The 16387-nt window shown below is 48.2% G+C and overlaps 2 protein-coding genes across 3 annotated transcripts in view; both read left to right on the forward strand.

Moving 5' to 3' along the window:
* LOC310666072 (uncharacterized protein) overlaps positions 1-16387 on the forward strand; it is a 1539811-nt gene that overhangs the window by 140558 nt on the left and 1382866 nt on the right. The window lies entirely within an intron of this gene.
* Positions 1-16387, forward strand: part of LOC310666028 (sodium/potassium-transporting ATPase subunit alpha-2) — a 45982-nt gene that overhangs the window by 3618 nt on the left and 25977 nt on the right. Inside the window, exons 2-6 of the mRNA XM_083416506.1 lie at positions 4789-4893; positions 6153-6212; positions 7323-7526; positions 12996-13109; positions 15480-15614. Coding sequence (XP_083272632.1) covers positions 4789-4893; positions 6153-6212; positions 7323-7526; positions 12996-13109; positions 15480-15614 — 618 coding nt within the window. The remainder of the gene's footprint in view (positions 1-4788; positions 4894-6152; positions 6213-7322; positions 7527-12995; positions 13110-15479; positions 15615-16387) is intronic.

Consider the following 16387-nt stretch of genomic DNA (forward strand, 5'->3'; position numbering starts at 1 on the left):
AAACCAAGCCTCTTTCGGTCCCTGGCCTGAGAGATTCTGTCAGTGGAGCCTTTCCAAAATCAAACGGTCTCGTCACACAGGCAGTGGGAGAGGGGTGCCGACATCGTTGGACTGGGCCCAACCCCTCGCTGGGACCTTTTGGGATCGCAAGAACCGGGCCCAGGAGATGCAGATGTTTATTCAGGAGCAGAAAATAAAAAGAGGACCTCATCGCAACGCTCACGGAAAAGTTCCCCCGTTGCCAAGAACAACTCTTGTTTGCCAGGGGTCGTGTTACAGAGAGACCTGGGAACAGGGTGCTGTGTGGCCGTGGGGGGGGGGGAGACGGGGGAACCCCAATCCTCTCTGTGGGGTCCCCAGCACCTTTTGCACGGCTGGCCCCCTGGTTACCACGCTGACCTCTGTTCGAGGGAGGCAGGAATCAACTTCCTAATCACTTGACCCCTGATGCATTTTCCCTCGTTTAAAAATAGTTGAAAATGTGTATATATAGGACCTGGGGCTTTGGAATGACAAGGCCTGGCCTTGCAGCAGGAGGAATGGCCGGGGGCCGGGGCTGACCGTTGGCTTCTCCATGCAAAACGGGGGCATTGCGAGCAGGTCCTCACACCATGCGCTCAAAGCACATCCATTGAAATGTGCTGGGAAATGCGGCTTCGCTGGGCACAGAGCTGTCATTCCTGGCAACCTTATCAAACGAAAGCAAAAGCCGGTGTGCAAATGTGGAGGACAGAACTTGAGAAAACTTGAGAAAACTTGAGAAAACAAAATGAGAAAACAGCAGCAGCACATTTGTCCACCCTGTAGTTCGGCAAACTGTTATGAAACTGCCGTGGCCTTTGGCTATTTCAATAAACTTATTGATGATGATGATGATATTTGTCCATTCCTAGTTTTTACTGATCATAGGGCAGGTGCTGGAAGCACAGGCCTCCTGGGGCGTGGAAATGAGCAACGCCTGGCCTTTTCTCTGGGAGAAACAACCGCTTTGCTTCGTCCACCACAACTCCCCAAAAGCTAGCAAGATACCAGCTTTGCATTGCAAGGGGTTGGACCCAGCCCAGTTGTCCCTTAAAGCCATCTCTCATTCTGCACTGTCCCCAGCGATTGATATTCAGAAGCGTGAACTCCCCCAGTCCTCTTTTAAAGCTATCCAGCTTGGTGGCCATAGCTGCCTCATGTGGCAAGGAGTTCCACAGTTCAACTCTGTCTCATGTGAAGAAGCCCTTGCTTTTCTCTGCCCTGGATTTTCCAACGTACAACTTCACAGGATGCCCATGAGTTCTAGCGTTAGGAGAGAAGGGCGCAAATATCTCTCTAGCCACTTTCTCCATTGTTCTATAAACTTCTACCATCTCACCTCTCCCTGGCTGTTTCCCTGAAGCAGAAATCCCCAAACGCCACAGCCCTTCCTCGCTCCATCATTCCCTGCATCGTTTGTGCCATTTGATCCGCGGCACAGTTGTCCCTCCTCACCTCAGCCAAGGGAAGGGCTTTGCTCAGGGAGTCTCTGCCTGGCCCAACCCCAATTCTTTCTCTCCCTCCTTTTGGGCCAGGAGGGGGAAAACACACTTTCTCCCTGTCTCCAGGGGCCCAGAGGAGAGGCGTGCCAAGCCCAGAGCCCGGCGGTGGAGAGAGAAGATGTCTCTGTGGGCACTGAATGCCCAAGCAGGCGGAACAGAGGGGTCTTTCTGCCTCCTTCAAAAGCCCCGGAGGCCTGAATAGGCAAGACTTGGAACAGGAGTGGTTTCGCTCTCTCCCAGCCTTTTCTCTCGCTCTCCGGGGTCCCTGGCCATGCCAAGATATGCCCCGAGTGCTAATGACGTTGCTCCCCTCTTTCAGCGCTGTGGAATGGTGTGGCTGGCATCCCGTCCCCGCTTCCGAAATCAGGCCCCAGCAGTGAGTGATGGTGGCACAGGGCAGGAAGAGAGGTCCGAGACTCAGTGTGGCATAACGGTTAAAGCGTCAAACTGCAAGGACCTGGGTTCCAATCCCCACACGCTCATGAAGCTCGCGGGGTGGCCTTTGGCCAGTCCCGGCCTCTCAGCCTAGCATCCCTCACAGGGCTGTTGTTGTGAGGATTAAATGAGGACTTGGACCGGGGTGAGACCAGAATTCGAATCCCCACTCAGCCACGTGTCTCACTGGATAGGACAATATTTTCCAGGGTGCTCCTCCAGCCCAAAGGCAGAAAAAAATGCATGTATTTGGGTAAAGCTTGCCCCAAAATGCACTCACTATTGAAAACAACATATGAAAAGGTATTCTGGAAAACTGCTTTGCAAAAATGTGTATGTTAGGCAAAATTGCAAACAGGCATGTGCAATCTAGGATAAATTTGCCTTAAGTGTTGATGAATTTTCATGAGGACTCTTAAAAAAGGTAAGGGTGGGGAATTGCATTTTGATGCAGAAATGTAGACAACTGAAGACAGAAAAGTGAGAAACTGAGAAACCCAAACCTGCAGATTTGCCTGTTCCTATTTTTACTGATGCTGGAAGCACAGAAATGAGCGATGCCTGGTCTCCTTTCTGGGAGAAATCGAAAGCTCTGCTTCCACCTCCCACGAACTTATTCTATACAAGCGAACAACCAGCTGTGTTGGCCACCTTCCTGGGACGTCCAAATCTCAAGAGTTTTGCTGAGGTGGGGAGAGAAACATTTGGCTCCTGTACTTCCTGCGTCCCCTCAGTCCGGAAATGCCGTGACAATAATAGCTTCCCCTGGCAGTTTGTCCAGGACCGGCCAAATAGGATCAGTAGCTCAGTGATGGTGGTGATGATGGAGGAGGAGGAGGAGGAGGAGGAGGAGGAGGAGGAGGAGGAAGACATCAAAGCTTTTGCGTCAGGCTATTCAAGGCAGGGTCCTGCCTGGGATGTCTGGCAAAGGCTGCTTTGCCCTGAGTCCACTGCTCAATGCACACTCAGGGCTCTAGAAGGAAGGTCGTTGTCTGCTGTTTTGCTGAAAATGAGACTCATGGAGTTGGAAGGGACCCCAGCAGTCGTCTCTTCCAATGCCCTGCAATGCGGGGATCACAAATGAGTCTTCATTCAGAGCCTGTATATCTCAGCAGATGCTGTAAATGTCCCAGATTTGTTCGCGATGCTTTTATTTATTTCATAAAATCTATTCACCACTTGCTAGTTTAAAAATGTCCCCAAGAGGCTTACAAAAAAAGAAAAGGAAGCAATTACGTTATCAACAAGGTGATAATTCAAGACTTCAAAACATTAAAACAATAGACCAAAAACAGATTGAAACTTGTATCAGCTCTCAAACAAGGCTCGTCTAAGCAAGAGTGTTTTGAGCCGAACAGAGTACGGCGAAGGCGCCTCCTTGATGTCAACAGGCAGGGAGTTCCACAGTTTAGCTGCTGCCACACTAAGCAATCAAGTTCTTATGAATTCAGAACAGGGATGATGTGGCCCTGGGAGCACTGCCAGTTCCGCCCATTGAAGCAGTAATGGATGGGTGGCGCTGTGGGTTAAACCACAGAGCCTAGGACTTGCTGATCAGAAGGTCGGTGGTTCGAATCCCTGCGACGGGGTGAGCTCCCGTTGCTCGGTCCCTGCTCCTGCCAACCTAGCAGTTTGAAAGCACGTCAAAGTGCAAGTAGATACATAGGTCCCGCTCTGGCGGGAAGGTAAACGGCGTTTCCATGCGCTGCTCTGGTTCGCCAGAAGCGGCTTAGTCATGCTGCCCACATGACCCGGAAGCTGTACGCCGGCTCCCTCGGCCAATAAAGCGAGATGAGCGCTGAAACCCCAGAGTTGTCCATGACTGGACCTAATGGTCGGGGGTCCCTTTACTTTTACCTTTAAAGCCTGTATATAGGGCCACAGCGTAATGGTCTCTGAAACAGCCACAGATGACACACTCCCCAATCAGGTCCTTGTATACTAACAGGAGCACCTTAACTTGGGGTATATGGTGTGTTAGGGGAGGGGTAGCACTTCATGCTCCTTCTGGGGTAGTTCGTCCACCTCCCCCCCCCCCCGCCCAGCTCTCAATTGAAGCTCAGAGAAACTGTCAGCATGCAAGAGCAGCCACACCCCGGGAACGGCTTCATCTGGCCGGCTAAACCAGGTGAGGGCAGCCGATGGGTCTCTAACCTTCTGTGACTTAGGGACCTCCCCTGCAGGAGAAGACAGGCTGTAGCACAGGGGTCAGCAAACTTTTTCAGCAGGGGGCCGGTCCACTGGCCGGACTATCTTTTGGAGAGAAGAAAGGAACGAATTCCTATGCCCAGAGATGCGTTTTAAATAAAAGCACACATTCTACTCATGTGAAAACATGCTGATTCCTGGACTGTGGCCTTAGTCTGCCTACCCATGCTCTAGCGCATTGAGTGGACAAGACCAAGAGGGGGTCCAGTGGTCAAGAAGGTGGCTTCTGCATGTGCTGTAGAGGGAAGTGAGGGACAGACAGGCCTCCCCCACCTGGAAAGGGAAGCCCTCCAGGAGAAGGAAAACTCTGAGTGTAAACCCACCAGGTATCCCCAGATCTCCCAGCTTTGCAAGAAGCTTGGATGGGATCTGGAGGAAATGATGAGAAGTTTGGGGTTTTAGCAACCGGTTTTTTGTTCCTGGGAATGCAATGCTACAGAAGCAGCAAACTCATGTGGGATTTCACACACACCCCACACATACATACATTTATTTATTGTACATCGAGGGTCACGAAACCGACAGATTCGCCCGTCCTTGGCTGAGAGCGCTCTGGGTCTGCCCGGTGGTGCCTTTTCCCTCTTGCCCACTGGGGCTGCTAATGCCATCTTTGCCCCCTCAGGCGGGACGAGAGTCTGCCCCGCCGGGGGCGACGTCTGAGAATGGAGGAGGGAAGAAGAAGCAGAAGGAGAAAGAGCTGGACGAGTTGAAGAAGGAAGTGAATTTGGTAAGTCAAAGCGCTGGCGGGGGTGGCTGTTTGGGGGAGCGCTGGGGTCAAGGCTTGGCATAAAGGCTGGTCAGTGGCCCCTCTAGTCCAGACTCCCCACAGCGGCCAAGTACCCCTAAGAAACTAGGGGTCCAGATAGACTGCCACTGGAGCTGGAGGCTCCATAAGAACATAAGAAGAACATGCTGGATCAGGCCAAAGGGGGGAGTCATCTAGTCCAGCCTCCTCTTCTCACAATGGCCAACCAATGGGAAGCCTCCAAGCAGGACCTGAGTGCGAAAGCAGCACTCGCCACAGGTGTTTTTCTGACAGTGGAGGGAGAAGATAGCCATTGTGGTTGGTCGCTTTATTAACCTCCGCGATAAGGCTCCATGGTCAGGGATCTGTCAGGGCCCACAGCAGTAGGCGGGAGAGAAATGAAGTTTCTCTTGCATTTTAATGAGGAATGGCCTTATTTGCACTTCTCAACCAATATGCAAACCAAAACACAACCGTCTTTCAAAATTCGCACTTAACCGAATTTTGCAATGCACTTTTCTACGAAACGAACCAGTGTGCAAAAATAAATATAGTGGGGGAAAGCATGCCGGAGTGGGGGTGGGGAATGAATATATATACTAGTGAAAACAGCAGACACTAAATTTGGGGAAAATGGCTTGCAAAAATATGCACCTTTAAATTCCATAACACAAAAATACTGTACATGAAAGAGAAATTTGTACTAAAATGCTAAGGATTTAAAAAACCTCTCAAAACTGCTGCAGAACTGAAATTAATATTGCAATGATAATAATAATAATAAAGAACAGGGTTTTTTTTCCTCCAGCTAAGTCCTGCTCAGTATAGACTCAGTATATGAAATGGATGAAAGCAAGTTAGTCATGCCTGCTAACTTCAGTAGGTCTACTTGGAGTAGGAATAGCACCGCAAACAACTCTGAGAGAACTAAGATTGACCACCGCAAGCCGGAAGAAGCCACCCCTGTCCCTGCTGTGATGAGGGGACAAAGTGACGGAGGGTGGGGGGTCATGGAGGGTGGTCGGCCCAAGAACCTCCTCTCTCTGTGTGTCCGTCTCCTTCTCACAAGAGCAGCCAGGAGGAGAAAGATGCTTTGTGCGCTGACAGCGAGAAGGAATTGTCTCTCCTCGGTTTCCCGGATCCTGTTCCTTTTCCGAGGACGTTCAGCTCTTCTGCCCCCATGACTAACGGCCTTTCACTGCCCCCCCTTGTCCTGTCCTTCTTCTCTCTCTCCTTGCCAGGATGACCACAAGCTGTCGCTGGACGAAATCAGCAGGAAGTACCAAGTGGATCTGTCCCGGGTGAGTCCACTGGGGACATTTGCTGCTCCTCTTTGCCCTGTACCCTCTTTTTGTGACTCTTGTGTTTCTGCATGGGGAGGGGGGGGTGAGTGGGTATCAAGGCATCCTGGCTTTCATTTACCCCATGGGGGGTGTTATATGCCGGCCTTCTGACTGGGGCTGATTTCGCACCCATGTCCGGTGGCTCAATATGCCCAAGAACTTAGGAATCAAGATAGACTGCCCCAGGAGCTGGAGGCTCCATTAGGACAGAAGAAAAGCCCAGTTCAGGTCAAAGGGGGTCCACCTAGTCCGGCATCCTGCACTCTTCTCTTCTGCAGTTTCCAGCAACTAATATTCATAAGCATTGCTGGCACCATTTTGGCTACTAGCCTAAGGTTTTTTTTCAATCAATCTGGGGACACTTTTCAACTTCTTTTTTTTTTAATACACATACATTTTTATTAGTTTTTCAACATGTCATTTTCAACAGTAATTAAACATACTTTCATATCTTATACCATCTTTTTTTTTCTTCCACCAATCACATCTGAAAATTTTCCAGTCTATTCACTAAATATACATTTCTTACTTCCACAATTACGTTTAACTCATAACTAATATCTCTCTTCTTTCTCTCCTTTGCAATGCTTCGTAAATTTCTCCTTACAAAACTTCTTGTAGTCCTGCTGGGACACTTTTCAACTTCAATAGGAATGGTAGGATTTTGTATGGGGATTGATTTGTAAATCCGGGGACTGTCCCTGAGAAACGGGGACGTCTGGTAACCTTAGTCTCCTCTGTGAAGTCTTATCCTCCGTAAAACACATGAAAGCCCTAAAGAATCCTGGGAAATATACAGTAGTTTGCCCTCTCACAGAACTACAATTCCCAGGGTTCTGGGGTGAGGGGAACAATTTGCTTTAAGTGTTTATGCAGTCGATGCCTCTCGCTTGCTTGTAGAATGGAGACATTTTGTGTGAATTTTGCATGGTTGGAAAGTCCACAGCTGCAGCCATTGGCCCCCAAGAGGTTGCCTACAAGGGAATGTGGCCCTTGGCCTCCCCTGATTCCACCACCCAGGTTAATATGCCCTCTCTTTTTTTCTTTCTTTGTCTCCTTCCATGCCAGGGCTTGACCAACACGCGGGCAGCAGAGATCCTGGCCAAGGATGGCCCCAACGCCTTGACCCCTCCTCCAACCACACCAGAGTGGGTCAAGTTCTGCCGCCAGCTCTTTGGGGGGTTTTCCATCCTGCTGTGGATCGGGGCCATTCTCTGCTTCCTGGCCTACAGTATCCAAGCGGCAATGGAGGATGAGCCGGCCAACGACAACGTAAGTCTTGTGGCCCCAAGACAGGCATCCCCGAACTTAGCCCTCCAGCTGTTTTGGGACTACAACTCCCACCATCCCAGTGGTCAGGGATGATGGGAACAGCAGGAGGGCCTAAGAGGATAGGTTCCCAACCCAGGCTGGCAGCAGCTCTCCAGGGGTTCAGAGGACATTGCCAGACCTACTTGGAAAAGAGGATTCTAGACCTCATGGTTCTGAGTAAAAGGTTGAAATAGGAATGTAGGAATCTGCCTTAGATTGCGTCAGATAATTGGTCCATATAGATTAGTTCTGTCTACACTGACTGCCAGCAGCTCTCCGGGGTTTCAGGCAGGTGATGTTCACAGCAGCACCTAAATAATTATTAATTTATTTTACAAATCTTATGCACCACTTGGTTTAAGAACAAAACAAAACTCAAAGCAGTAGTAAGGCACATGCATCACACATATCGGGAGAAGGTCCTCACAACAACTATTTAAAACATGGGGAAAAAATTAAGATGCAACAATAAGCTAAAAAACCAGGTTAAAGCACATGTCAGCATCCCTACATATCTAGGCAGGCTTGCCTAAACAAGAATGTTTTTAGCAGAAGCAGTACAGGGAAGGCGCATGGATGATGTCAAGAGGCAGGGAGTTCCAAAGTCTGGGTGCTGCCACACTAAAAGAGTGATTTCTTAAGAATGCAGAACTAGTGCAGATCAAAGCAGTTGCGTGAGCACATGTGAGGTGAGGCAATATTGCAAATTGGTCCCAAATTGTTAAGGGCTTTGCATCCTATTAGTAACCCCTTGAACTTTGCCCGGTATCACACATGTATCACTCAGGTCAGGATAAAGGCCGAGGAGGCCCCCCTCACAGGTCAGACCGCCATAGGGCTGGGGTAGCCGGTGGGGTGCCCTCCAGAAGGGGATGGACTCCAACACCCCCACAAGTCAACATGGCCATCGCCCAGGGAGGGGGAGGACAGGATCAGGAGTTGGCTGTCCAGCAAGTTGCCTGGTCTTGCAAGAAAAGCCTTGGGTGGGGCTTAGGAGGCAACTAACCTGTGGCTTCCCAGGTGTTGCTCGACTCCAGCTCCCATCCCCATCCCCATCCCTGACCCCCTGGCCATGTGGGCTGGGGCTGGGGACCACCCCTGACCTCGAGGGACTCCACCTCTGGTTTTTCAGCAGAGCTCAGAGGCCCATTTGTTAGGGATTCTTTAGTTGTGATTCCTGCATATTGCGGGTTGGGCTGGATGACCTCTGAGGTCACCTCCAACTCTACAATTCTATGATCATGCAGCTTAGCCTTGGAGATGTCTGGGATGGGACCCACAAGCTTAACATGAGTCCACAGGGTGATGCAGCAGCAAAAAAAGCTAACACTATTCTAGGCTGCATCCACAGAAGTCTAGTGTCCAGATTGTGTTACTTTTATTGTTGTTAGCTGCTCTGAGCCCGGGATATAAATATATTATTATTATTATTATTATTATTATTATTATTATTATTAATCAAGGGAAGGAATAGTGCCACTCTATTCTGCCTTGGTCAGACCATACCTGGAGTTCTGTGTCCTGTTCTGGGCAGCACAATTTAAGAAGGATGTTGACAAGCTGGAAGGTGTGCAGAGGAGGGAGACCAAGATGATTGAGGGGCTGGGAAATAAGCCTGATGAGGAACGCTTGAAGGAGTTGGGCATGTTTAGCCTGGAAAAGAGGAGACAGGAGAAAGGATAGCTTGGCTCCCTTCCAACTCTCCGATTCCCTGACCCTCCACGCACAGAGCAGCTGCGCAGTCACCAAGCTTTGGCATTTCGCTCTGTGTGGACAGCAGGCCTCAGAAACGGACAAAGGCTTCGTCCGCCTGAGAATGTCCCTCCTGCCTTCTCAGCCCAGCAGAAGAGCGAGGGGGGGGGGTTGATGCAAGCAGCGCCATACGCCCAAAAGGTCTTGGTCTCAGTCCAGCACCTTGGGGCGGGGTTATCCCAGGACGGCTGGTCACTCCCTGGGTCATTCCAGAAGCCCCAGCCCACCTGCCATGGAGCAGGCGGGGAGGGTTCATCCTGTCCCCAGGGCGGTATTTGCAGCCCTGCATGCCTCGCCCTGTGTAGGGTTACACTGTAAGACTTCCTGAACAGAAGGGGGGCCCAGGCAGGAGCCTCCAAAACAGAAGGCAGAGGATTTCATGCTAGGCAAGAACAACCGTGCTGCTGGGCCCCACACTTCTTGTAGTTGTTGTTTAGTCGTTTAGTGGTGTCCGACTCTTTGTGACCCCGTGGACCAGAGCATGCCAGGCCCTCCTGTCTTCCACTGCCTCCCTCATGCTGGCAGCTTCGAGAACACTGTCCCACCATCTCATCCTCTGTCGTCCCCTTCTCCTTGCGCCCTCCATCTTTCCCAACATCAGGGTCTTTTCCAGAGAGTCTTCTCTTCTCATGAGGTGGCCAAAGTCTTGGAGCCTGAGCTTCAGGATCTGTCCTTCCAGTGAGCACTCAGGGCTGGTTTCCTTAAGAATGGAGAGGTTGGATCTTCTTGCAGTCCATGGGACTCTCAAGAGTCTCCTCCAGCACCAGAATTCAAAAGCATCAATTCTTCGGCGATCAGCCTTCTTTATGGTCCAGCTCTCACTTCCATACATCACTACTGGGAAAACCATAACTTTAACTATACAGACCTTTGTTGGCAAAGTGATGTCTCTGCTTTTTAAGATGCTGTCTAGGTTTGTCATTGCTTTTCTCCCAAGAAGCAGGCGTCTTTTAATTCCGTGACTGCTGTCACCATCTGCAGTGATCATGGAGCCCAAGAAAGTAAAATCTCTCACTGCCTCCATTTCTTCCCCTTCTATTTGCCAGGAGGTGATGGGCCCAGTGGCTGTGATCTTCGTTTTTTTGATGTTGAGCTTCAGACCATATTTTGCACTCTCTTCTTTCACCCTCAATAAAAGGTTTTTTAATTCCTCCTCACTTTCTGCCATCAAGGTTGTGTCATCTGCATATCTGAGGTTGTTGATATTTCTTCCGGCGATCTTAATTCCGGCTAGGGATTCATCCAGCCCTGCCTTTCGCATGATGAATTCTGCATATAAGTTAAATAAGCAGTGAGACAATATGCAGCCTTGTCGTACTTCTTCCCCACACTTCTTAAATGGGACTAAATAATGCCCCGACCCTGAGTGGGACCTATTCACCCATTTCTACTGGGAGTCTTGGGTTTCTCCCACATCTCTCTCACTCTCTCTCCCCCTCCTGCCCAGAAAACAGACTCCAAAATAGCCTTTAAAAATTAAGGTGGGTCTCCCAGTAATGTGAGAAGGTCCCAGACCCGGCCAGAACATAGGGAATGAACCCTGAACTCGCCAGCAAACTCCATTGCGATTTATTGATGATATGAACATCAATGGGCCTTGCTATGAAATGGGAGTTGGGGGGCTGGCTGAGCGGTGGGTGTGCCCGCCTTTGCCCCCTTACAGAGAAGAAAGGGAAGCCGCTCATGTGCAGAATGCCACTTTGCCACATGGTTCCCTTCCCCAAGGGGGGCAACGCTGCCCCTTTCCCCTGGAAAAACGAAAGAATGTTATTTATCATCATCATCATCCCACCTGTTTCCCAGGCTCAAGGCGGCTTGCACAAATTAAAGCAACACAGAGAAAATACTGTGCCGTCAATGAGATATAAGCATGAACAAGAATAGCAAAATGGAGGAAATAAGAGGAATGGCAACAGGAGGGACATTCGCGTTCCCATAGAATCATAGAATCCTAGAGTTGGAAGAGACCACAAGGGCCATCGAGTCCAACCCCCTGCCAAGCAGGAAACACCATCAGAGCACTCCTGACATATGGTTGTCAAGCCTCTGCTTAAAGACCTCCAAAGAAGGAGACTCCACCACACTCCTTGGCAGCAAATCCCACTGTCAAACAGCTCTTACTGTCAGGAAGTTCTTCCTAATGTTTAGGTGGAATCTTCTTTCTTGTAGTTTGGATCCATTGCTCCGTGTCCGCTTCTCTGGAGCAGCAGAAAACAACCTTTCTCCCTCCTCTATGTGACATCCTTTTATATATTTGAACATGGCTATCATATCACCCCTTAACCTCCTCTTCTCCAGGCTAAACATGCCCAGCTCCCTTAGCCGATCCTCATAAGGCATAGTTTCCAGGCCTTTGACCATTTTGGTTGCCCTCCTCTGGACACGTTCCAGTTTGTCAGTGTCCTTCTTGAACTGTGGTGCCCAGAACTGGACACAGTACTCCAGGTGAGGTCTGACCAGAGCAGAATATAGTGGCACTATTACTTCCCTTGATCTAGATGCTATACTCCTACTGATGCAGCCCAGAATTGCATTGGCCTTTTTAGCTGCCGCGTCACACTGTTGGCTCATGTCAAGTTTGTGGTCAACCAAGACTCCTAGATCCTTTTCCCACGTACTGCTCTCAAGCCAGGTGTCACCCATCTTGTATTTGTGCCTCTCTTTTTTTTTTTTAATTTTTTTTGGTGGCATAATCTGAGGAGATACCTCTTGGTAGAAATGCTACGAGGTCACTATATCCTGCGCTGGGAGCACCAGAGAGTCCTGGAAATTCATTCTATTTGTATAAATTGTAAAGTCCCACCACACACAGGATAAAAACGTTATTGATCTTCCATGCCTTTGGAAACCGGTTCCAGACATTTTGATAGCACAGAGATACCCTGAAAAGTCTTCCATTTTGTATTTCCAAAGTCATATTTTATTGTTAGGCAAGTTGCCCTAGAAACATGGCTGCAAGGGGGCCATGTAAACCTTAAATTAATAGATGAACAAGCAGAAGAGGGACCTCGCCGTCCACCTTGGGCTGAGTCTGGCCGTTGGCCCAGCTAGCTTCGTATTTTCTACACCCACCGGCTGCAGCTGGTTTCAAACTTTCCCTCAGGAATTATTATTATTATTATTATTATTATTACACACCCTTTTCCCAGACTGGGACTCAAGGCTTATGCAAATTAAAGCAGGTTTATACAAAAAGCTAAAAGCATTTTCAGAGCCACACATTTGTGAATGGGGAGCTCTTATCGCCAGCTTATTCCCTTTGAGAAAAATCCCCTTTTAAAAAGGAATAAAGGAAGGAAAAGGCTTCCTTCCGACAAGAAATTCCCTCAGCGGCTTAAGAGAGACTCCCCTCAGAAGCCACTCTGTGGTAGATGGAAAAATACAGATAAAAGGGGCTTATTCCCTGAGGAATTCATTTATTTTATTCATTTCACGAAATTTATATATCTCTTGACTAACTATATATATATATATATATATATATATATATATATATATATATTTCACCTCAGTCACCACCCATCTGTGAGAGAGAGAATCATGGAATAGTAAAGTTGAAAGGGACCCCAAGGATCATCTAGTCTGTCTGTCATTATTTGAGATTTTGAGATTTCCACTGATCTTTCCTTCCTGAGATTTGAGATTTCCACTGATATTTCCTTCCTTCCTCCTTCCCAGCTTTACTTGGGGGTGGTGCTGGCGGCCGTCGTCATCGTCACCGGCTGCTTCTCCTACTACCAGGAGGCCAAGAGCTCCAAAATCATGGACTCTTTCAAGAACATGGTGCCCCAGGTAAGAAGGCCCCGCCACGCGTCCCGTGTGTTTATTTTCATAGAACGGTGGAGTTGGATGGGACCCCCAAGGATCATCTAGCCCACCCTCCTGAAATGCTCTTAAAAAAGAATTCTCCTCCCGCCACAAGGTGAGACAAGGACTGCAGAGGACCCCTTCTCAATTCACACACTTGAGCAGCTTGATAGCAAATATCACATCCACCCCCTCCTTGGCCCTCCAGCTGCCAAATTTCTTTTCATGCCTCCCTTTTTTCATGTCTAGATATTGTGTTTTGATATTTTCAGCGCAAGGATGGCTTTGGAAATGGGTTGGAGACTAGAATAGGACCAGATCAATGGCTGCTAACGTACAATGGGCATTCTCCACTGCCCTCTTGTGGCTGAGACAAGTTATACGTATTTACTTTTAAAAATGTGTTTGTTTTTTAATTAAAATATTGAAGCAGTTTGCACAGAGAGAGAGAGAGAGAGAGAATGATTTCCTATTGAAAGACCAGACAAAAACGCTAGAACATAAGCAGTGGCAAAGTTTTTATCGGCGGTTGCAAGAACCAATGATCCCTATCTTTAAGTCTGAACAAAATGCTTGTTTAACCTGGAGGCAGGCTGTCTGAATTGTGCATTGCTTTGTGACGATTTGTTGGGTCTCTGGACTATAATAAAGATTGATTGATTTTAGGGCAAGTAAATCCCTCTGGTCAAGGCTGCCTCTTTTGTGCCACCTTCACTTCTTTCCAGGGATTATTGGTTTGTAATGCTCATAGAATCATAGAAATGCATAACTGGAAGGGACGACAAGGGTCATCCGGTCCACCCCCCTGCAGGCAAGGCGGGAATCTTTCACCCAATGTGGGGCTTGAACTCTCAACCCTGCAGTTAAGAGTCCCAAGCCCCACGGACTGAGCTAACCGTTGTTTTCGTTTTAGTTTGTGCTTTGTGTTCTCGTTTCGTATTTTTGTATTGTGAGCTGCCCTGTGGTCTTCAGGTGAAGGGCAGCCTGCAAATTTAATAAATATAATAATAAAAATAATAATTCAGCTTCTTTATTCTAAAGCGTCCTGGTTTTGGCACCTGGAAGGGCAGAGAAAGTCTTCACAGCTTCACGTTGCTGCAGGAATTTATGTATAGGTTGGGGGGGGGTTGCCCCTCCAGCAGATATCCTGCACATGCAGCCCACTCCCAAAACCAGCACCATCACGTTTGTGACTTTTGTGACTTGTCCCCACAAAACACTTCATCACAGTTTCTTCCTATCTATGCAAAGGGCCTTTGCTGCACGATACCAAATGTAAGAATTCACTGGTCAATGTATCTGTGTACTGGCTCACTGGGAAAACTTCAGAAATTCATCTAGAGATGTGAGCTCAGCAGCCCCTCTGCCTGAGGGATAATCCCTGGCATCCTGATACCTGAGTGCCAGACAGGTAGCCAGTCCAGAAATAAAAAACCCAGATGAGGACAAAAGGGTGGGATTAACCTGGCTGGGAAACAGGGAAATGTAAATATCTCTGTTGTTCCACTTGATGGGTGTTTCGTGGAGGGCAAGGAAAAGACCCTGATGCTAAGAAAGATGGAGGGCACAAGGAGAAGGGGAAGACAGAGGACGAGATGGTTAGACAGTGTTCTCGAAGCTACAAACATGAGTCTGACCAAACTGCGGGTGGCAGTGGAAGACAGGAGGGCCTGGCGTGCTCTGGTCCAGGGGGTCATGAAGAGTCGGACACGACTGAACGACTAAACAACAATAACAAAGGAGAACCATGGGGCAGGGTCCAGGATGCTCGGATTCCTGCCACCAGACCTCCCCTTTCCTGATGTAACTGTGATGTAGTTTGGGGGGCTGTAACATGGGGATTAGCAGCTAATAAAAGTTTGGGTTCTCTTTTGTTTGGGGCTTCCATCTTGTTCCACCTGGTGGCAGGTGGGAGTCCTGTCGCCACAGTCTTCCATCAAGACCAAGCCTCCTGGCTGCTGTTTTGCTCTGGGATTCCTGGATGGTGTCCTTGTTTTCTGTCCAAGGGAGCCCTCAGATTTCTCCCTTAACAACCTTTTGTGCTTTAAAAAGGTGCTAACTTGGGGGTCAAGTACAGGATGGAGAGAGCACCTTGAATGGCATTCACCTACAGCCCTGGTTCCCGATGTGGGGCACACCCCCCACAGGGGGCCAATTTGATTTTTAAAGGGCAGCAATTCGAGAATGAGTTATTCACAGTGAATGGCCCTTTAGGCTTCCTCCATGTGAATAGGAGCTCACGTTTTGAATAATAAGAATTACATGTCAGGATTTTAGAGATGCTTAGGTGGGGCATGGCCACAAGAAGGCTGGGAACCACTGACCCACAGGATTAACACCATCTTGTCCCCACAGCAAGCCCTGGTGATCCGGGAAGGGGAGAAGAACCAGATCAATGCGGAGAACGTGGTGGTCGGGGACCTGGTGGAGGTGAAAGGGGGAGACCGGGTTCCCGCGGACCTGAGAATCATCTCCTCGCATGGCTGCAAGGTGAGGGTGACCACGAGGGAAATGGCACAAGGGGGGATAAAAATCCATGATTTCAAAAAATAATAATTCAGATTTATTTTTTTAAATCAGATTTTTAAAATAAAATGCTTTTGGAGGAAAATTATTTCTAGTTTTCTATTTGTTACATTATAGTTCAAAGGCTATTCATCAGGAAATAAGGATCTGTTTTAAGTTTTTCATGTGTGCTAAAACTCAGTCTAAGGTATACACACACACACACACACACAGTGGACAGTTGGGGTTGTGAATGTGATCTGTGCAGGAGGCACGTTCGCAACCCACAGCATTCACAACCCACAGTAGCGCCTCTGCACATGCTTGGGTTGCGTTTCGGCGCTCATGTGCAAAGCGCAATTTAGTGTTTCTGCACATGTGCGACTGCTGAAACCCAGAAGTAACCCATTCTAGTACTTCCGGGTTTCGGCAGGTGTGTAACCCGAAAAAACACAACCTGAAGCAGCCGTAACCCGAGGTATGACTATATATATACATATATATATATATATATATACATATATATATATATATATATATATATATATATATATATATATTATATATATATATAATGTTTTACCACATCAGTTAACAAACATGGATACATATGGATACAAAAACGTATGGATATGTTATTGTGTTAGTTAAATAAATTGTTTAAATTGTTACTAAGAAAATGATTGGTTTTCTCCTTCCGATAAAGTGCAGCAGAAAAGTTGTCCAAATATAAACAGTTAACTTCTTAAACCTCACAA

This window comes from Podarcis tiliguerta, assembly GCF_965153285.1.
Source record: "Podarcis tiliguerta genome assembly, chromosome: 16".
NCBI classification, from domain to species: domain Eukaryota; kingdom Metazoa; phylum Chordata; class Lepidosauria; order Squamata; family Lacertidae; genus Podarcis; species Podarcis tiliguerta.